Raw genomic sequence first — 23513 nt, 5'->3', positions numbered from 1 at the left:
ATTTCATGACTACTCATCTCTTCCGTTCAACACCTATACTAGTTCTTTACTAAGACAAAGACACCTCAACATAAAACTCCTCTCATGGTTCGAGTGTACTCCAACTCATCCTAACTAACAACTCTTCGTCTACCTTTTATCATGAAAGTTAGATGATACTTACTACTCTTTATTCAACACCAAAAAGGACTTCACTTATGACCCCATCACCTACCTTATAGATACATAACTCTAGTTACATGCCTCAATAAATCACCCTTCTCACTATTTGGTTTCTACTCCTTTAACTCCATCTTTCAAGCTCCAGGAAAAAATATTTTTTTTCAAAACATGCACTTATTTCATACGTAAAGCTTATATTTTAGTTTATTTTTTTTGCATAATAATTTTTGTACAACTATGTTGTTTTAAACAAGTAACTATTTATTATTCTCAAAAGCAGAAATGCAGGTCTTTCCATTCCAAATTTAAAAAAATCTCAAAGTGCAATATTCGTCTACTAATTTCAAGTTCGAAAACCTTTTCTCACTTAATTACTAAGATTTGTTTTCAAAATTTTTGAGTAATCTTTTAGTTTTAATTATTTAACCTAAGTTTTATTGATAATTGTTTTTAACGAATCTTAAAAGATGCTTAACCCCTTATCTTTAGGATAACTAAAAATCTTACCTAGAATCACATAAGTTAAGTAGACCACTAATTGGAGTTTATTTTTTTGCATTAAATTAGTTAATTATATAGGTATCCTAATTTACCTTAAAAATAATTAGGTGGCAACTTCTTAAAATTAAATAATTTAGAAATCATCAATATGTTGTACACCATTTGACCCCGAGTTAAAATAGGGTATAACAGCTTGGAGACTCTGCTGGGGAGCTAGGTTCTAAACCATAACAGACTTAGGTTAATAATTATAATTTTCTTTATACTTTCATATTTTTACATTAATTGTTTGATGATTTATTTATGTGATTATTTATTTGTTATTGCTTGATATTAGTTATATGTTTGTAATTATTTTATTAATTTATATATTTGAATATTTGTAACTGTTTTATAAACTGTCATTCCGTTCATACTTCCTCCAATTGTGGAAAATTGACACTATCACACGTACACGTGAGGTGTGTTTTGAACACCCTCAAAGTTTTTTTTTAAAAAATCTCAAAATTTAGGAGAGTTGGCGTATGCACGAAGTGTCCGAATCTCTTTCCCTGTCGCTGCGTAGCCTTCTCACTCGAGTTTTCCACTCAGAAACCTTTTGTCTAGTGAGCCAAATCTTAGAAAAACATAAGATAGAGCTATGCTTCCCCTCAATCCAAGTCATGCATGCATATACCTTAGGTGGGTTGACCCATGGTGTCAATTCCACATTTAGAAAAACCACTTATATGTCGACGGATTTCACGACCCAACAACCAATAAGGATATTTTGTAGAATGTGATAATGATAGACGGATCCAAGCCAATTTTGACATGATGAGTTTGGAAAATGTGTCCTCATTTTATTAATTTGTATTATAGGATAGATTTAATTCCCCAAGTACCTAAAATTAGGATGGTCGAGGGTGTCCCATACAAATTGGAGAAATAGTGGGAAAATTTTAGCCCTAGTGAGAAATTAGCAATTACGAAAAAATTAGGTTTCCTCACTATACTATTCAACATCTCCCCAGATAAGCATGTGGTTGTGTTCGCATTCAAGGACTTTGAGCTAACATCTACATTGGAGAAAATCCATTATTTCACTAGTTTGAATTATCGAGGAAGAGGTCAAATTATTCCACACAGCCAGTCATGGAAGAAATTTCTTCGATACTTAGGATTGAAAAACACCAGGGAACTCGGGTTATTTAATAATTGGGTTTCCCTGGATTACTTATATGGGAGGTATGGATGCTCGAACAGCTACAAATTATTTAGAAAAGAATTCTCTTACACCTCTACCCATTGGCAAGTTAACCGTCCTATTGCATTTACTGCGGCTTTACTAGGAACCTTGGTATTCCCACGAGAACATGGGAAGATTAGCACTTGATATGCTATGTGGCTAAAGCACTTTTCAAAGGAATCGATGGAAAGGAAATCACCTTGGTTCCTATGAATTTGGCTGAAATACTTTGAGCCCTCGGAAAGTGTAAAAGAGGAGAAACAAGCTTCTTTGAAGGTTGCAATCTTCTTTTGTAAATGTGAGCGATAGAACATTTTTACCAATGTGATGACATGGTAGAAGTATGCTTTAGTAACATAAATCATATTAATAGTTTTTATAATAGGATGAAAAGGTTTGTATCTCTAGTTGGTACTAATGATTGGTACGAGTTCTTGATTTCTCGCACTAGTGACCAAATTCAATGGAAATATCCACTACTCTCATGTCTTATTACTTACATAAGATGTAGAGGGTTTTACTACATCGAACTCATCGGATTGAAAGGTCTCTAGATATATGCCCCGATATGTGTGCTTCAACAGTTCGGTCTAGCACAAATGATTCCTCTACGAGCAAACATGAAATTTTCTGAAACTTCCTTCAAATCAGACTTTAAATTCCCAAGAGCTGATGAGATTCTTTATGAATGGGATAATTTTATCATGTTAGAGGTAGTAGATGGACTAACAAAAAAAATTCCAGAATATCAGGCATGGCTTTGAGAGGATCGCAATAGCATAAGCCTAGAAGGTAATCAGGGTTTTGAGGATATTAGGACGACAATTTGGATACAATACTGTCATCTTGGAACCAAAGTAGTTACATCAGAGATATGGGCTCAAATGGAGAATATAATGCAGATTCTAGATAATGCAAGAGCAGGGCCTAACAGTGTTGTAGCATCATCCTCATCCACTCCACTATTTTGATTAAGACCCGGAATTAGGTCAAGTCTTGGGATTGTTTCCATTTTTTATGTCACATTTCCATGTATTTAGTTGTTATTGTACCCTTCTATTGTTATTTAATGAAAATTGGTTCTTTTGTCTTCCAATCTAGAATTATCTCAATTTAATGGCTTGGATCAACCTATCATAATCTTGTTTATTTGGCATTTAGGCCTACCTTTGGCATAAAAGAGGTTCCGTACATATTAGGTCGCATTTATATTATTGATTTCTCTTCTTACTATAAATGAATTGGCTTATTCGAAAAAGGCCTTGTTATTTGCTATGTGATACATGTTTCTTTCTTTGCCAACACTACCTGCCTAATTGATTGATTAAAGCAACGATTATTCGCTTTATACTAACATTTTCTCTTTTGTTTTACAGAGGTTTCTTTTTCCTTTTTTGATTTATTTCCCCAAAGGTTGATTTGCATTGATTGTGAACTGGCGGATCATCCATACTTCACTAGATCAAAAGATCGATCATTCACCGATATGACTGATTCAAGTGCATTCGATCAAGGTAATTTGGGGCTTGTCACTATCCCAAGAGACAAACCTGAGACTTCAGAAGGAAGGGATCCAATCCCTTGTGATGATCACATTGCTAACCTGATGCAACAAATGGCCAATATGCAAAGCAAAATCGATCGACTTCGAAACCTTACTAATTTTTCCATCAGCCTAAATACACCACTTCCTATACATAGGACAAATGCAACTATTCCACCTGTTGACTCTCCCTCACCTCAAGACTTCCCTCCAAATCCTTCCCTTTACAAAACTAATTTGACTGCTCCCAAATAACCCGTCAACCAACCACAAGTCACTTTCACAAATATCAACTCACAACAAACCAATCCACTACCTTTCACTACCTCATATATTTCCTAAACTCCAGTCCTCCAAACTACAGCACTTACCCAAGCTCTACTCACCAAAACCATCCCACTTACCCAAAATACCCCACTCACCCAAACCAACTCGCTCACCCAAAAATACCAAATGACCCAACACATACCGGTGACACATACTGCAATTAATAACATGCAATATGTGCCGCAAGTATATATAGCAGAAGTTCAAACTTTTGTTACTACAATGCCAGCCATGCCGGAAGTCGATCTATATGAGGAGATAGAGAAAAAGGCCAGATCAAAAATAGATGAAAACGTAGCTAGGGAGATTCATAATTTGAAAAAAGCATTCAAAAGTATCCAAGTTCACAAGGGGTGTGAAGGTCTTGACTATGAGGATTTATGTGTTCATCCCGATGTTGAGTTGCCTGCGGGATATAAGGTACTAAAATTTGATGTGTTTGATGGGAAGGGAAATCCTCGAGCTCATTTAAGATCATATTGTGATAAGCTAGTTGTAGTGGGGAAAGATAAGGCAATTAGAATGAAGTTATTTATAAGGAGTTTAACATGAGAAGCCCTAGATTGGTACACAAGTCAGGATCCAAAGAAATGGCATAGTTGGAGTGCCATGGCACAAGAGTTTATGGATAGGTTCAAGTTCAACACTGAGGCTATACTAGATAGGTTCTATTTGATGAAATTAGAAAAGAAGTCAACGGAGTCTTTTAGGGAATATGCCATGAGGTAGAGAGCAAATGTTGTAAAAGTTCAACCTCTGATGAAGGAAAGCGAGATGACCTCTCTTTTTATACAATCTCAAAAGGATGCAATGTGCTTGGAATTTGTTCGCTTGTTTCATTACATGCCACATTCTCGGTATTGGCAGATTTATTAGTTTTCTTACTGAAAGGGAGTAGAAAAATAAAATTAATAATTAAGGATAAAATTTTGAAATTTAAAGAAGAAAATTTTGAAATTTAAAGAAGAAAATATAGTTTAGATGTGGCATTTAAGCTTTCAAAAGGTGGAGGCAAAATATTTAAAGATTCTTAAACATGATTCAGGCCTTAATTTTGAATCATGTTATTTTATTAATTCTAATACAATTATCTACCAAGATTCCCGAAAAAACAGGGACGGGTTACAAGTCCAATTGTTCAAAGCATCTCCAGGCTTAGCATCCCATATGGTCAGGATCTCGGCACAATTCTCCAAAATTATATTGCATTCCACTTCTTCAATAAACAGGTTTTTGAGTCCTTCCATGAGGTTGTCTTTAACGGTTTCCTCTGATTCTTTTGTAACACATGCCTTAGAAAATGACTGATTCAAGCGTGGGATGGGCTGTGGTAAGGGAATGTCACTTTTCCTTTTGAGATTGACCAGCGAGACTTCTTCAGGAGTAGGCTTGTATCCTAAACCAAAAGTGTATTTTTGGCCAGGCAACTTAATTGGTTCCACTATTCCATCCAAATTCACTCCAAGACCTCGACCAGGCATGAAACCATTCTTTAACATTTCCCAAGACACCATCATAAGAACATGTGGCAACTTTACCCTTTCAACTTGATTGACACACATGATCTCTTTAGTGTGGAATACAAACCTATCTAGTTCTTCCATACTTTCAACAACAGGGATCGAATTGTCAAGATACATTGAATTACTAGTTTCTCCATGAACAACAATTTCATGATGATTCCAAATAAATTTCAAATTTTGGTGCAGGGTAGAAGGGACCGCACCAACCATATAGATCCATGGCCTCCCAAGCAATAAATTATAATTAGTAGATATGTCCAATACTTGAAATTCCACTATAAATTCCCCGAGTCCAATTTGCAATGGCAAATCAATTTCGCCAATGACACCTCTTTATGTCCCATCAATACCTTTAACCGTTACACAACTTTCACAAATTTTCCCAATATCAATTCCCAAAGCTCGAAGGGTAATGAAGGACATATGTTAACAACTGAGCCATTATCAATCAGAAATCTAGAAATAAACTTGTCCCTACACCTGACAGTAATGTTCAACATCTTTAGGGGCATAACATCGCCAAATCTTGTCATTTCGGCAGCAGCAGTTTCTACAACTATCTTTCATTTTCCTCTGTCCCTTGTGTCAGTTGAGTAACTCCAAGGAACCGCTTTGGTGTCAAAAGAAGTTGATTGAGCAACCAAAATTGTGATCTTAATAAGTTTTTGTGGAATATGAAGAAGAGGTGTAGCCTGAAGAGTTGACTGAAGATTTCGAGCATTTTGAGAATAAAGGAAAGCCAAATTTGGATGAAACTGAGACGGTAAATTTGGGAGATTCAGAACTAATGAAAGAAACAAGAATTAGCATCCATTTGACTCTGTCTCAAAGAAAGGAACTTATTGATCTTTTGAGACAATAGATAGATGTATTTGCATGGTCTTATGATGATATCTGGGTCTAAGCACAGACATTATTTCACACAAGTTGCCGACCGATTCATCTTGCCCCCCAATCAAGCAAAAGACAAGAAACATCAAGCCTGATCTGAGTTTAAAAGTTAAGGAAGAGGTTTCCAAGCAATTCGATGCCAATGTCATTCGAGTCACAAAGTATCCTACATGGTTGGTTAATATAGTGCCAGTACCAAAGAAAGATGAAAAAATCAGAGTATATGTAGATTATCGAGATCTCAACAAGGCCAGCCCGAAAGATAATTTTCCTCTCCCAAACATTCACATACTTATCGATAATTGTGCAAAGCATGAGTTGCAGCCATTTGTTGATTGCTCTGCAGGCTACCATTAGATTCTAATAGATGAAGAAGATGCTGAGAAAATGGCATTCATCACACCTTGGGGAGTATATTGTTATCGAGTAGTGCCTTTTGGACTCAAGAATGCAGGAGTAACTTACATAGAGCTATGACTACCATTTTTCATGACATAATCCATAAAGAGATTGAAGTCTATATGGACGATGTCATTATCAAGTCATAAAAGAGCTCAGATCACATCATAGATTTGAAGAAGTTCTTTGACAGGTTAAGGCGATATAATCTGAAATTAAATCCTGCAAAGTGTGCATTTGGTGTCCCTACTTGAAAATTATTGGGTTTCATTGTGAGTAGGAAGGGCATAGAATTGGATTCTTCAAAGATAAAGGTTATTCAAGACTTGCCTCCTCCAAAAAATTTAAAGGATGTAATGAGTTTTCTTGGTCGACTGAATTACATTAGTCAATTCATTTCACCGTCGACGATAATTTGTGAACCAATCTTCAAGTTATTGAAGAAAGATATTGCTATCAAATGGACTGAAGATTGTCAGCAAGCTTTTGACAGAATCAAAGAGTACTTGTCTAGTCCGCCTGTCTTGGTGCCTCCAAAACAGGGAAGACCATTGCTACTATACTTTTTGGTATCGTATAATGCATTTGGATGTGTGTTGGGACAACACGATGAAACTGGGAAGAAAGAATAGGCTATATACTATATGAGTAAGAAATTCACACCTTACAAAGCTCGGTATACTTTATTGGAATGCACTTGTGTTGCCTTGACTTGGGTTGCACAAAAGTTAAGACATTACTTATACGCGTATACCACTTTTCTCATCTCAAGGATGGATCCACTCAAATATATGTTTTGAAAGCCTATGCCTACGGGGAAGTTGGCAAAATGGCAAATTTTGCTAAGTGAATTCGATATTATTTATGTCACTCAAAAGGCCATCAAAGGACAAGCGCTTGCTGATTATCTTGTTGAAAACCCTGTGAATAAAGAGTACGAACCTCTTAAAACTTATTTCCCTGATGAAGAGGTATTATTTATTGGAGAGGATATTTCAAAAGAATATCCTGGGTGGAGGATGTTCTTTGATGGTGCTACAAATTCTAAAGGAGTCGATGCTGGGGCAATACTAGTCTCAGAATCAGATCAATATTATCCAATCTCAGCAAAATTCAAGTTCCTATGTACTAACAATATGGCGGAGTATGAGGCTTGTATTCTTGGACTCAGAATGGTTGCTGATATGAATATACAAAAATTATTGGTTATAGGTGATTCAGACTTATTGATTCATCAAGTACAAAGCAAATGGAGCACCAAGAATATGAAGATACTCCCCTATTTGCAATGTGTGAAGGAAACATGCAAGAATTTTGCCAAGATAGAATTCAGGCATATTGCTAGATCTCAAAATGAGTTTGCAGATGCTTTGACAACCATGTCTTCTATGATCCAACATCCAGACAAGAATTACATAGATCCGATCAAGATCAATGTGCAGGATCAACCGGCCTATTGTTTCCATGTAAATGGAGAATTGGATGGAGAACCTTGGTACTATGACATTGTGAGGTATCTCAAAGAAGGAGATTATCCAGAAGGCATAAGCAATATTCAAAAGAGAACACTGCGGAGGCTTGCAAATCACTTTTTCTTAAGTGGAGAAATCCTTTATAGGAGGACTTCAGATTTAGGGTTATTAAGGTGTGTTGACTCCCAAGAGGCGAGCAAGTTGATTGAAGAAATACATGGGGGTACATCTGGGCCACACATGAATGGTTTTACTTTGGCAAAGAAGATTCTATGGGCTGGATATTTTTGAATGACCATGGAAACAGACTACATCCGTTTTGTGAGAAAATGTCATCAATGTCAGATTCACGATGATTTGATCCAGATTCCACCAAATGAACTCAATGTGACGAGTTCTCCTTGGCCATTCACAGCCTGGGGCATGGATGCTATTGGTCCTATTGAGTCAGCCGCATCAAACGGACACAGGTTCATTTTGGTAGCTATTGATTACTTCACAAAATGGGTAGAAGCATCTTCACATAAGTTTGTGACAAAAAAGGTGGTGACAGATTTTGTTCGCAATAACATAGTTTGTAGATTTAGCATCCCTAATTCAATTATAACAGATAATGGATCTAATCTCAATAGCGGTTTGATGCATGAGATATGTGAGAAGTTCAAAATTATTCACCACAATTCCACTCCTTATCGATCTTAGATGAATGGAGCAGTTGAGGCTGCTAATAAGAATATTAAAAGAATATTACGGAAGATGATTGATAATTACAAGCATTGGCACGAGAATTTTCTGTTTGCCCTCATCGGCTATCGCACCACAATTAGGACTTCAACTGGGGCAATACCCTATCTTTTGGTTTACGGAACAAAAGTAGTATTACCAATGGAAGTTGAGATACCATCCCTGAGGATAATCCAAGAAGCTGAGTTGAGTGATGCCAAATGGATACAAAGCCGATATGAACAGTTGATGCGCATTGATGAAAAGAGAATGAATACAGTTTGTCACAGACAACTCTATCAACATAGGATGGCCAAAGCTTTCAACAAAAAAGTAAAACTGAGATAGTTCAAACCGAAATAATTGATTTTAAAATGGATATTCCCACACAAGTGAAGCTAAGGGGAAGTTTGCGCCTAATTGGCACGGGCCTTATGTGGTTCACAGAGCATTGACTGGAGGAGCATTGATTCTAGCAGAAATGGACGAAAATATATAGCCGAAACCATCAATTCAGATGCGGTTAAGAAATATTATGTTTAGGAGATTTTACACTATTTTCGTGTAATATTTTAGTATGTATTGAAGAACTACATTCCGACCTGATTCCCTTAGTGGGATACGTAGGAAACCCACATCGGATCTGGTCGCTTAGTAAAAATTTTGCAAGAAGATCCCATTGTTATGTATTTATGAACTATGCTTGGCCTGATTTCCTTTGTGGGATATGTAGGCGGCGTACATCGACTTTGGTCACGTTATGAGAAATTTTTTAATTTTCCCCTTTTTTATTTTGTATATAATAACTACGTATGATTTGATTCATGTTGGATACATAGGCAACCAATAAAGGGCTCAACACTTTTGTTTCAAATTCTCAAGAAATGTGTTCACGAATTATGCTTGATGGGATAATAGGCAGTCCATGTACGGCTTGGTGTCATCATGATGGAATGTTATTATCTCTCTTCACCAAAATTGGGACAGTTTAGCGGGCAGCATTACAAGAAGACATCAAGAGAATTGAAGAGTATGTTGTAAATCGAATAATCAGGCAGAAGAAAGACTCCAGGAAGGGACATTTGCTTCGTTTCACGACATGCCACAATCTAAAGTTTTGCAGAAATTCTTTACTATTATATATAATCTATCTTATTACTTTTAATACAATCCTTTTAATCAAATATTTTCTTGTTATTTATTAGCCAAGATTTAGAATGGACGGAGATTGCAAGTCCAAACAAAGTTGAGGAAAGAAGAAGTATAAAGAGCCAAAGCTTCAAAGTCAAATGCGAATCAACCTCCCCGAAACTCATAATTTTTCTTTGAATGCAGGCTTGTCAGAATTATCGGCCAACAAAGAAGTCAATAATATTTACAGCCTTGAAAGGATCATACGTCGAATGGTTTGAATTACTTATAAATTTATGTTTCGGGAAACTTATAAATAAAGCTTCTCAAAATTTTCAAATATCTTGATGCACAAATATTTTCAGTTGCATTACCTATGATATTAAAATACTCCGCATAAATATTCTTAAATGCACTGCACAAATACTTTTGAATATTTTTAAATGCGTTGCACAAATGCTTTCAAACATTATCAAATGCACTGCAGAAATATTTTCTAATATATTCAAATGCACTGCACAAATGCTTTCAAACCAAATGCACTGCACAAATGCTTTCTAATATATTCAAATGCACTGCAAATGCTTTCAAATATTATCAAATGCACTGCACTAATGCTTTCTGATATATTCAAATACTTTCAAACATTATCAAATGCACTACACAAATACTTTCTAATATATTCAAATGCACTGCACTAATGCTTTCCGATATATTCAAATACACTGCACAAATACTTTCAAACATTATCAAATACACTGCACAAATGCTTTCAAACATTATCAAATGCGTTGCACAAATGCTTTCAGGTATTTAAATTGCGTTCCACATGGCTTTCAATTGCTTTCTAATACATTGCACAAATGCTTTAAATACAATTACACAAAACATTTGCAAAAATGCAATATTTGCAAAGACGCCATCTTCATTAATCATCGACTTGAGAAGCCTCATTTTCATAAATTGCAGACTTAAAAATTATATTTTTTATAAATAATTTAGGTTAAGGCCTCATTTCACTAATCATTTGCTGAAATGCACCATTTTCATGAATCATCGGCCAACTCCATTTTCATAAGTTTTATTAAAGATTTTATTAAATTATTACGGCTTGCAAGGTCGCATTCCATATATTCACGCCCTAGAGGTGTCATTTCCATGAGCTTATTGCACATTACTTTATGTTTAATATTTATTAATTATCTTATCAAGTTTAAGTTTTGCAGAAGTCTTAGCATAACATGAAACTATTTCTAAGCATTGAACTGGGTATTTGTTGGAGAGTCAAACTCACCAACAACGGTCATGAATCTATTCTCAAACTCTACTCAGCCTATGTTCCACAATGCGGGTCTTAAAATCTAGTTATGCCATAACTCGTTACTGAGACAATTTCTTTGGCTAGGCTTTACTTCGTTTCTCCCAATATTTTTGCCCTTTGTTGAGTCCAAGTTTCAATTCTACTTTAAAGGTCCATTTTACTTCACTTCATTTTTTCAAATAACCCTTCACTTGTTCAATTTTGTTCTTTTTCTTTGCGGCCTTTATTATCATTTTTCTCATTCACTAATACCGACATGATTTTATAAATGATGGTGTTTTCAACTCACTCCACCTTATTCTGGAATAACTTCAGAGCTACATTTAGCTTAATTCTCGAGCAACTCGAGACATATTAGCAACTCAAAAACAAAAGGTTCAGCCATAATTTTTCATAATTTTTTTACCCCCGTATATTCATAAGCTTCATTTCAACATTGATGCTCAGGACAAAAATTGCCTATTACGTCAACTTATTTATCCAAAAAACTCTTTCATTGTCTCCGGTAAAAAAGAGACAGCTGTTGACACCCAATTTTAACCCTCCACAATGTAATTTAAAAAAAATCAAGTTCTTCAATTTTAAACAATTTCAACAAGCTTACAATATATATATATATTAATTCTATTATTAAGTAATTTCAGCATATATATATTTTTTATAATTCTTGAATAATAATATATATTTTCATTTATATTATTACTTTTTATCATTATTTATTTTATTCAACTGCCCATTTCGTGTTATTTTATTCATCCGCCCATTCTGTGTTACTTTATTCATCCGCTCATTTCGTATTATTTTATTCATCCGCCTATTCCGCATTATTTTATTCATTCACCATTTTTTATTTTTTTTTTTATCTCCATATTCCTATAAAGAGAGGAGGGCGGGCAGAACAAAGGGGGGACAGAAAAAAAATCTTTACGCTCTGATTTTGAATATTACTTGCAAAGAATTTTTGAGTTTTCTCTCTACTACATCGAATTTTACTTGAAGAGTAAGGATAGATTCGTGATCGAAGTATTTCCATTAACTGTCGTGCAACAGGTAATATTTACTCCATGTTTCTCTGTTTTCGTTGTCGTTATGATATAATATTGTCCTAAAAAAGGGGGATTGAATCATATTACTAATTTCTTCACTCTCTTCTTGTTTGCATGAACACTTTGGGAGCAAAAAAAATGGAGTCTTGATTTCGGACTCTAAGAAAATTTGAGTCTTTGAGACTCGATGAATCATCATTCCCTCACATGGAGCCGATATCTTAGACTTCTTGAACAACAAGCAAAAAAAGATGGTCTCACTCAAAGTCAATCCCGGCTGCTTATATTTTCAGCATTTTATTATTATTATTATTATTATTATTATTATTATTATTATTATTATTATTATTATTATTACCATTTTTTTATTTACTATTATTATTGTTGTTATTGTTATTATTATTATTATTACTATTACTGTTATTATTATTGTTGTTGTTATTATTATTATTACTACTACTACTACTGCTACTGTTATTATTATTGTTGTTATTTTTATTATTATTCTTATTCTTATTACTGTTATTATTAATATTGTTATTACTATTACTACTACTATTGTTATTATTATTGTTGTTATTTTTATTATTATTCTTATTATTCTTATTATTAATATTGTTGTTGTTGTTGTTGTTGTTATTATTATTATTATTATTATTATTATTATTATTATTATTATTATTATTATTATTATTATTATTACTATTACGATTATTATTACTATTACTATTACTATTATTATTACTATTATTATTATTGTTATTGTTGTTGTTGTTACTATTACTATTATTATTACTGTTGTTGTTGTTGTTGTTGTTGTTGTTGTTGTTGTTGTTGTTGTTGTTGTTGTTGTTGTTGTTGTTGTTGTTGTTGTTGTTGTTGTTGTTGTTGTTGTTATTATCGTTGTTATTATTATCATTGTTATTATTATCGTTGTTATTATTATTATTATGGTTGTTGTTTTTGTTACTGTTGTTGTTGTTATTATTAATATTATTGTTGTTATTATTATTATTATTATTATTGTTGTTGTTATTATTATTATCGTTATTATTATTATTATTATGGTTGTTGTTTTTATTACTGTTGTTGTTGTTATTATTATTATTATCGTTATTATTCTTGTTGTTGTTGTTGTTGTTGTTAGTACTACTACTACTATTACTACTACTACTACTACTATTAGTATTATTATTAGTATTACATGTTAAACTTGCTTATGTGATCTGAATATGTTCTCACTCTTGAATGCAATAGTTAACATTATACAGATGTTTGAGTTTGGGTACCTCTACTTAGAAATGGGTCATCATAATGATAGTTTTCCATTTTTTTTCTTCTTATAGAAAAGAGACCAATATTTTTATTTAAGGCCAAGCTACTAGTAATTTTTTTTTTCAAAACATGCACTTATTTCATGCGTAAAGCTTATATTTTAGTGTATTTTTTCATATAATAATTTTTGTACAACAATGTTGTTTTAAACAAGTAACTATTTATTGTTGTCAAAAGCAGAAATGCAGGTCTTTCCATTCCACATAAAAAAAATAATCTCAAAGTGCAATATTCGTATACTAATTTCAAGTTTGAAAACTTTTTCTCACTTAATTACTCAGCTTTGTTTTCAAAATTTTTGAGCAATCTTTTAGTTTTAATTATTTAACCTAAGTTTGGTTGGTAATTGTTTTTAACGCATCTTAAAGGATGCTTAACCCCTTCCCTTTAGAATAACTAGAAACCTTACCTAGAATCACATAAGTTAAGTTGACCACTAATTGGAGTTCATTTTTTAGCATTAAATTAGTTAATTATTTAGGTATCCTAATTTACCTTAAAAATAATTAGGTGGCGACTCCTTAAAATTAAATAATTTAGGAATCATCAATATGTTGTACACCGTTTGACCCCGAGTTAAAATGAGGTATAACAGCAGTAATAAACTACTGCCTCATGCCTTTCATCAATTTGGAAAATACTATTTTACCCCATGGGAACTGCTCATATCTGTCATTCTCTACTATCCTAACGTCATCAACAGAAATAGGTGAAACACCTAGTTGAGAAAAGACAAAAATGTGGATGAAGTAGAGAATGACTATCTGAACAACGTCTTCATTGGTTTCCCATCCTCCAATCAGGAAATGTTGTACAAAACGTCCTTTGTTTATTCCTTTTTTTGCACCAGAAAAATATCTAGACAACAATCTGCTTGGGGGTGCATTCGGGTACCAAAATATATTGATATTACCGATACATCGCAAATCGATAAAAATAGCAAATTCCTTGATTGAGAAATAGAGTACGTTATCCTGAACATGACGAATGTGCAATTCATCTATGTTTTTCTGCTCCACCTCAAGAAGTAAGAGACATTTAATAATTTGACCTTGAAAATTACACTGTGACATAGCTAGGTAGTGATCAAAGATGATTTGCCTAAATAATTGGATAGCTTCTTCACCTATTGATGATTTAAAATCATCAATAAAATTAGCGGTATATGTAGTGCCGAATCTCAAATAATGGGAAGGGATCTTTTTGATGACGTACTTCAGTCCCTTCATTGACAGGACAAATGAATAAATACAACTTGAACTTGATACATTGTATATCTGACTTCATGAAAACATAACATAATATGATACATTAGAATACATGATACAAAGTGACTTTATGAATCAGGTGCATGACTAATCATTATACATATAGAGCTTATGTAGATTAATATTAGACACTTTGTTTTGCCCTTATATATCAAAAACAATAGAAAAAGAAGAAATTAATGTATCATAAACAACGCAAAATTAGAAAAACCTTATGTATCGTGATTAGTACATAATGTATCAGAAAATTATAAAAAGCAGTAGACCTTATGTATTAGAAAAATAATAACAAAAACCATACTAGAACCTTAAGTATCAGCATACGAACTTTAAGAAAGGTACATTGAAATGTATTAGAAAAATCGAGATTTAAAAATAAAAATAACAGAATACAGATTAGATGAACTCATACCTTTGGGAGATTAGGGCGTGTTGTAACCCCTTCAATCTTTTTCTCTGCTTCTGTGGGTGCTTGTTGAACTGGATATTTTGACTTCAATTTCGCACGTAATTTATCCATAACTATTGGATCGTTACAATGTTTGGATCTAATCTCATGGTAACCTTTCTAAGATGAATCAGAACCCGGTGAAATAATAATTTATTGATTTTGATTCAACTGTGTAAGGTCAACACTAACAGATAGAGCGGAATCCATATGCATCAGTGAACAAAAGGAGTAAAAGCAATAAAAAATTATAGTAGGAAAATCGAAAAGAGGTGAAATTGAAGTGAGATGACAGAGAAGGAAGAATTTGAATTACCTTAATTAGAACCTTGAAATTGAGTAAAACTTGGATGAAAATTCAAAAAAAAAAAAATCTGCAGTAGTTGTGGCTTGAAAATAGGCATGAATTTAGGATAGTTGAGAGAACTGAAATAGGATGTATTTGTGAGTTGGAGAGAGAGTTAAAAAACAGGAATTTTTGAGATTTTTACAAATGGTAGGAAATAATAGTAAATATAGTAATATAAGGTATGTAGATAAGTAATTTTTCCATAAAAAAATAAACTATCATTGCACAAAACATAAAAAAATTGTAACTAACATAATTTTTTAAACACAGGCCCAATCCAACAAAATCAGGCCCAATACATACATATACAACAAAATCCTAAATTAACGTAACAAAATAAATTACAGAAAAAAATTCGACGTAATTATTTACTTTACAAATCAGTCTTTCAGTAATTTTCCAACTACAACCCCAGCCAAAAGTAGTGTTAACACATGCACATGGTACTCATTAGGCTCTAATTTCTTTTCATCTGCTACTGTACTAGATTATGATTTCTTGGAAGATTCTTCGGATAATTTTATTCTATTTATTCAGAGATTTCAATCGTTTAACGCTTCAACGACATTATTATAATTGCCATATTTTCAATACAAGCTTCCACTAACACCAATGACTATTTTTGCACACTCTTGCGTAGAATATATACCTTGTTTCTCCCCCTTTAATGCCACATAGACATATCTGTCCAAGATAATAAATATACGAGCGAAATTAGAGGGAAAAAATATTTTGGGCGTTGAATAAAAAAACAATGAAGGAAAAAATAATGGAAGACAAAAAACATTCTCATATATATAAAGTGAATGAAATATGGAATACATTAAAATGAAGAGTGGCTAGAGTATGGAGTACACTTTTCTTACAATCGATTTGACGGGGATCACTGCCCAAAGAAAAAATATCTTGGAAAGTGAAAACTTTTGGATAGTGATTTTGAACTCTTTCTTCAGTGATTTTATTTTGAAGAGTATTTTGAATAGAAAAATAAAATGAATTGAGCATCCACCCTTGGCAGCCATATTTAATTAAAAAAATTACAATTTGTACCAATTTTGGTTGTGTCAAATATATATTACCCTTTGAAAAGTTATCTATAGTAAACGGGTCAGAAGGAAGCCGGATTCCAATAAATGTTGATTTGTTATGCTAGAAGTTTCTTTTAATTTAAAGTACTTCCTCGAGGTTGCCCAAGAAACGAGAGCAGCGATGTCTGCAGCACCGACTTATTCCTCTTCTAGTTTGCCCGAATCAGACTCCCACCGCTATCTCCTCAAGGAGGTGTTTGACTCGTTACTTTAACAGCGCTTATATGTATGTTTTGTAATACCGATTGAGAGTTCGATGGAATTCCTAATGGGTATATTTATGATACGATAGGTGAGAAGTCACGAGGTTTCCATAGCCGAGCTCAGTAATCTTCCTGCTTCTCGGGTATGTTGTTCTTATTTTCTGGAATCCCACACTTACTACTTGCTCTGTGTACATTTATGAGTGATTCATGGAGTTTTTTGTTTTTAATTCTTGGTCATCAGTATCCTGTTTTATTTTGTAGTTCAATAAAACTATATAGGGTTTTACCCTGGGATATTATTGAAGTCTTTGTAATTGCTACGCTTAATTGCTAGAATTTGACTCTTGAGGGATGGGAATTTACTATGTGAATCCCCAGCCAAGAGATAGATGCCTTCAGGACAATTGGGCTATTTCAAAGTAGGCTAAGGCTACACCTGAGTCCAAGCTTGAAAACTACCTTTTAAGCATTTTAAGACTGAAATCCATCTCTTTTATGGAATGGGTGAGGTGGCTTCTAAGATGCAGAAGAAATTAATAGTGGGGAACTCCCTTTTGGGAATCAATACATTTGAAGGCAAAGGAAAAATATGAGGTTGGAGAAGTCCTTGCTACATTTGAGGTTTGGGAGGGAAGTGATGTCAACCGGGAAGTGGAGCTGGTTCCTAGATGTATGTCATAGGTTAGGAGACTGTCCGAGGTAGAGTAATTCACCAACGACTTGGTGAATTACTTGTGAGTTATGATCGACTAAATCAGTTGGGGGAAAGAATCATGAGTCACTAGGCTAAAAGGAGGAGATCATATTACACAATATTTTTGTAAGATGACAAATACTTGCTCAGCCCCAAATAAAGGATTAAGAACAATTTAATATTTAGAATTTAGATAAACTAGTAAATCCTAAGTTAAGATACAACATACACACATACAGAGTTAAGCATTGAACATGAAATCCTTTGAAATCTCAATTACATCGATGGATTGACATTGAGTCGATGCACTAAGATGAGAAGAATATAAAAAAAGGAATAGTCCAGTACTATGCCGTCAGAGGCTGTAAATAAGCATGTAGGTGAAATGCCACTTGTAGATGGATTTCTCAAGTTAATCTGGATGATAGGGAGACATTTGAAAACCCTTTGATTAGATGAAGAGGTGGATGCCATAAAGAGTTCTGTTATGGAATCAGATGTTTTTATGATGGCACTTTTCCACCATGTTGGGAAGTATTGACAATACTTTCTACTCATTTGTAGTAACCAAAAGAAGACCGGAGCACGGGACAGAGGAGACATACAAACTATTTTTTTAATAGGAAGCATGTACCATGGTTATAGACAAGGTACTATCAGTGAGATTAAAGTTTGTTGTTGGCTAGTCAATGTCCACATTTAAAAATGTTTGATTTAAATCAATTATTGGATAGTCATCCACAATTTAGAATGTTTGATTAAACTAGTTAGTTTCTACATATCAGAATGTTTTTGTAGAAAAAAATGGAAGATCCGCGTTGATTCCTGATAGCTAATGAGTGAGTGTTGAACCGAGCTTCGTATGTAAGCCCGATGTTAGTAAGGGATTACCAATATGCAGATTAAGATTTCTTGTGTACTTACTTGACAATTTGGATTTGGGGGATGGTGGAGTAATTGGATTCGATGTCATAGTAACATAACAAGGTTCTCAGTAATTTATGCAACCCATGGTCCCCTTATTTGGCAGTACTAGAGGTATACGGTAGGACTCCGTTATTCTTCTTGTCATTCACTTTGGTGTGGAATCTTAGATAGATTAATGGAATAGATTGGAGCTAGTGGATTTACAAGGGTTTTAGAGTATGAGATTGGCTCAAGTCCTTGATATTGCAATTCACGAGTGTTTACACTTTACTGTCTCAGATATTTGGATTATGGTTATAAATGGGAAAATCTTCAGAAGTTAGTTTAAGAAGAGCCATTCAAGACCCCAATGAGAAGAGATGGGTTATAAAGGGGAAAATCTTCAGAAGTTAGTTTAAGAAGAGCCATGCAAGACCTGAATGAGAAGAGATGCGTGAATTACTACAAAAGATCTATGGTTCCACAAGAATGGGAGATGGAGAGGATAGAACAGAGTCTAGGGGACCAATTATTAGTACTCTTTCTATGGGTGTAAAATTCAATCTCATTAACAATGTAAAATGAATTGTTATCAGTGTTGCATGTCCAAAGAGGCTGAAAAGATTTACGGGTGTTTGGATGGGGCTTTTTTAAAGTGACTGACTTATAAGTTAAAGGCTAAAAGCCATAAGTTGGGTACACCTGCCTTTTTTCCCCCACTTTTTCAACCTAAAAAAGAAGTCTTTAAAAGCACTTTTTATGTTACCCAAACACTTCCAAAACTAAATAAAAGCTTAAAAGCCAAAAGACACTTAAACTAAGCCAATCCAAACACCCACTTAATGACTTGTTATCATGTTGTAGATTGACAATATTGTTTTCTCCTATGTTGCTCGGACTAGGGTGCGGGTATGCAATACAAGTGCAGATTCGAGAGTCGAATTCGACAAAACATAAATTTTAAGATTCGGGGTATGAGTTCGAGTATGGATACGGGTGCGGGGATTCGACTAAAAAAATTCAACATTATAAAAATAGTTACAAAGATATTCTAAATATGAGAGATATTTTGTGATAGGCTTACATGTATATTGTAGAATTCAATCTTTCATTCTCTAAGATGAGGTTACTCTTCCATTCTTTCTATGAACACAACAAAACAACAATTAAACATTAAAAACGTATTACAATAAAATAAATATAACTAGAAGCATCAAAAATAAATTGAAAGAAAAGAACTAACCTTATAACAAGGACCACTCCTCTTGAATTGAAGAATATAGTTTGAAATAAGATCACTTAAACAAAGAAAAAGTGGAAAATTAAAATGATTAAAATTTAATACATAAACAAAGATATTCATCCACAATTTAGCTATTCATAATTAGTGAATAACATGACTAATCAATATTCGGTACACCAAGTAAAAATTCACTATTTAACAAAAATAAGAGAACATCTCAACTTAAGTCAGCTCATAACTAATAGAACAACAAAGTATTGTCAATTGTCAAGTTATTTAAGAGGACATCTTCTTCAACTTCTTCCACGTCTTTAACTTCTTCCTCAAATATCACATCTTCCAATTGAGGTTCATCTATTGATAGCTCGGTTAAACTATTAGTTGTCTTGTCAATATCAAATTGATCTCCACCTAAAAAAATTAAAAGAATAGATATATTAGAAGGTTTTTATATAAAGAAAAAAAATTCATGCAAAATATATAATTGAGGTAAATAATAAAGAAAATGTGGACATACATACATGCCAATACTTGCTCGGCCCATTTATATATTTTTCTTTCTTACGAGATATCAACCGTAGATTATAATGTACGGACACTAAATGTTCGGTTGTTGGAGTTGCTAACTTATTTCTCTTGATGTTATGAATCAAAGAATACGTGCTCCAATTTCTTTCACAACAAGAGGAAGAAGCTGGTTGAGTAAGCAACTTATAAGCTAATTGTTGCAACAGTGGAGTCAAGACACCATGATTTGCCCGCCAAGAAAGAGGATCTTCATACATCATAGCTTCAATCATGCGAGGCTCACCAAAATAGCACTCCTGCTAAAAATGTTTCATACTCCAATGAGAGTTGTTTCATTTCATTAAAATCTTTAAAGTAACTTTGAAAGCATTTGATTCTATTCGATGAAATTTCTCCATCTTCATTTGGAGCTAGCCTTCGAATTTCATTCTCTCCTTGAAGTCATGATTCATGATAGTATTTGGGAACCGAAGAGTGCCATACAATGTGGAGGGGTATTGCTTTTGTTCCCCTAGCCATAAGAATACCATGAATAATATCAAAAAAAATTGATTGGATGAAAATGAGATCTTTTCTCTCGTGCTCAATGATTATTTTCTTAATTCAATCATTGTGTCCCACATATCATAAATGAGATGTAATTTTGGACCATCAATATTGGCTTTCTAAGTATATCTACAATACGTTTTGTAAATTTTTAAAAGTAGTTAATACTATCCCACTTCTCATCATTTGTTATAAGAGATTTTACTTCACGAGTTATGGCTTCAATTATCTCCCTTGTAATTCTTACATTCATCATCCATGACCTCTTCTCTAAAGATGATTTCACATTGCGAACACAGTTGGTCATATTAATGAGAGGGGCAAATGCAACATTTGAGTTTTTTTGGAAGTTGGTGAAACAATGTTCACCTCACATTATTATGACTACCTGTGTTCGCAAATTGAAATCGTCTTTAGAGAAGATGATCATGGATGATGAATGGAAGAACTAACTATAAAAGGATAAAGGGAATTGAAGTCAAAACCCGTGAAATAAAATCCCTTATAATGAATGACGAGATTATAATGACGAGAAGTGGGATAGTTTTCTTTTTGAAATTTACGGAACCTATTGTAGATATGCTTAGAAGTGCCGATAAGATATGTGGGATACTGGACTCAATGGTTGAGAAGGTTAAGAAAATAATCTTTGAGCACGAGAGGAAAGATCTCATTTCCGGCCAATCAAACTTTTTTGATACTATACGTGGTATTCTTGTGGCTAGGTGGAACAGAAACAATCCCCTTTGCTTTGTATGACACACTCTTTAGTTTCCAAATACTATCATGAATCATGACTTCAAGGAGAGAATGTGATTCGAAGGCTAGATCCTAATGAAGATGGAGAAATTTCATCTAATAAAATCAAGTGCTTTCAAAGGTACGTTAATGATTCTAATGAAACAAGTCTCATTGGAGGATGAAACATTTTTAGTAGGAGTGGTTATTTTGGTGAGCCTCATGTGATTGAAGCTATGATGTATGAACATCCTCTTTCTTGGTGGGCAAATCATGGTGTCTATGCTCTGCTTTTGCAACAAGTTGCTTACTCAACCAACTTCCTCTTGTTGTGAAAGAAATTGGAGCATGTGTTCTTTGATTCACAACATCAAGAGAAATTAGTTAGCAACTTCAAGAGTCGAAGATTTAGAGTTTGTACATTTATAATATAATCCACAGTTGCTATCTCGCAAGGAAGAAAATATATAAATGGGCCGAGCAAGTATTGGGGTATATGTATGGCTACATTTTCCTCAATTATTTATTTTGCATGATAATTTTTCCCCCCCAAGATATAATAATCTTCTAATATATCTATTCTTTTTAATTATTTTAGGTGGAGATCAGTTCGATATTGACAAGACAACTAATGGTTTAACCGAGCTATCAATAGATGAACCTCAATTGGAAGATATGGTCTTTAGGGAAGATGCGGAAGAATAGATAACTTGACAGTTGGCAATACTTTGTTGTTCTATGAATTATGACTTAAGTTGAGATGTTCTCTTGTATTTTGTTAAATAGTAAATTTTTACTTGGTGTACTGAATATTCATTAATTATGAATTGTTCAATCACTTTCCAGTTCCCTCTACATTCCCTCTTGGGATTCTCCAAAAAGAGAAAGGAGGCAGGGATGGGGGTGGAAACAGTAGGATTTTTGTCAAGCCTTTACCCTATGAAATGGAGGTCTTTACAGGGTGGCATGAAACAACACAATAAGTTTTGATTTTTGTAATACCTTGACATTTTTTGTTATCACAAGTTGAACTGAGGGCCTTGATATATTTTGTTTTATTATCCTCTTAAATTTGAAGCATTTTGTGCATGTATGATTGGTAAGGTATGATATATCTTTGTAATAATATCGTTCAAGTTTTAATTAATTTACGAGGGTGTACTTTGTTACTTCATTGCCAGGCTGTCTACCAGAGAAATGGCAATCTATTCTTCCGTACAACTTTTCAGAAAGCAATAGCATCGGAACAAAGTAAAATATTCTCTGTGCGTGTTTTCATGCAGTTTTTCTACTGGTCACTTTTCCATATGTTATTTTCATCTTCGTTATCTATTTTATTTTGGACAGAACAAGTGGACATGGTCAAATCTAAGCTACAAAAATTAAGCTCCTAGTGAGTCATCAAGATCCATTCAGTTTGAGAGGAGGGCGGGGAAGAGGTAAAACTAACTCTTTGCTTGTGGAGAGCGTGAATTTGACTTTGCTGTTAATAAGCAGTTTTGGAGATCATATACCTGTTGAAGTTGGTGCTACCATAGTTTTTTTTTGGCTTTAAAATCTTGTGGAAGATGTTTTGAAAGCTTGGTAGTATTACCATATTGTTACAATTATATTGATCATCTATCATTTCAATTTGCTACTGAGATTACGGACTTGTGTAATTTTATCAAGTTATTTAATCAACTATTACATCTAGAGAGCGGTCTTTTTTGGTTGATAATTTCTGTAAGTGATGATCACAGCAACTTTAATTACATAAAATCAGGTACTTCTAGAGTTTGATTAGTTTGGTCTTTTATGAGGTACTTTTCTCATTTTATTTTATGTTAGGGATGCTAGAGTTTGATTAGTTTGGTCTTTTATGAGGTACTGTTCTCATTTTATTTTATGTTAGGGA

At 33.7% G+C, this 23513-nt stretch overlaps 2 protein-coding genes across 3 annotated transcripts; both read left to right on the top strand.

Moving 5' to 3' along the window:
- The first annotated feature begins 8343 nt into the window (after nt 1–8343).
- On the top strand, nt 8344–8748 carry LOC129890494 (uncharacterized). The gene has a single exon (XM_055966039.1). It carries the CDS (start codon nt 8344–8346, stop codon nt 8746–8748), a length of 405 nt encoding a protein of 134 aa, XP_055822014.1.
- Nucleotides 8749–16717: 7969 nt separating this feature from the next.
- Nucleotides 16718–23311, top strand: LOC129889062 (uncharacterized). Of its 2 annotated transcripts, none has more exons than XM_055964174.1 (4): nt 16718–16948; nt 17048–17101; nt 22798–22881; nt 22964–23311. In XM_055964174.1, the coding sequence occupies exons 1-4, from the start codon at nt 16814–16816 to the stop codon at nt 23000–23002; spliced, it is 312 nt and encodes a 103-aa protein (XP_055820149.1). In that variant the 5' UTR covers nt 16718–16813; the 3' UTR covers nt 23003–23311. The 2 variants fall into 2 exon arrangements, with proteins under 2 accessions (XP_055820149.1, XP_055820150.1); XM_055964175.1 differs by having other exon boundaries at nt 16724–16948; nt 22798–22867.
- Nucleotides 23312–23513: the final 202 nt, after the last annotated feature.

This window comes from Solanum dulcamara, chromosome 5 (genome assembly GCF_947179165.1).
Source record: "Solanum dulcamara chromosome 5, daSolDulc1.2, whole genome shotgun sequence".
In the NCBI taxonomy this organism is placed as follows: Eukaryota; Viridiplantae; Streptophyta; class Magnoliopsida; order Solanales; family Solanaceae; genus Solanum; species Solanum dulcamara.
The sequence above is the reverse complement of the archived record's forward strand: the minus strand, read 5'-3'. Positions and strand labels throughout refer to the sequence as shown.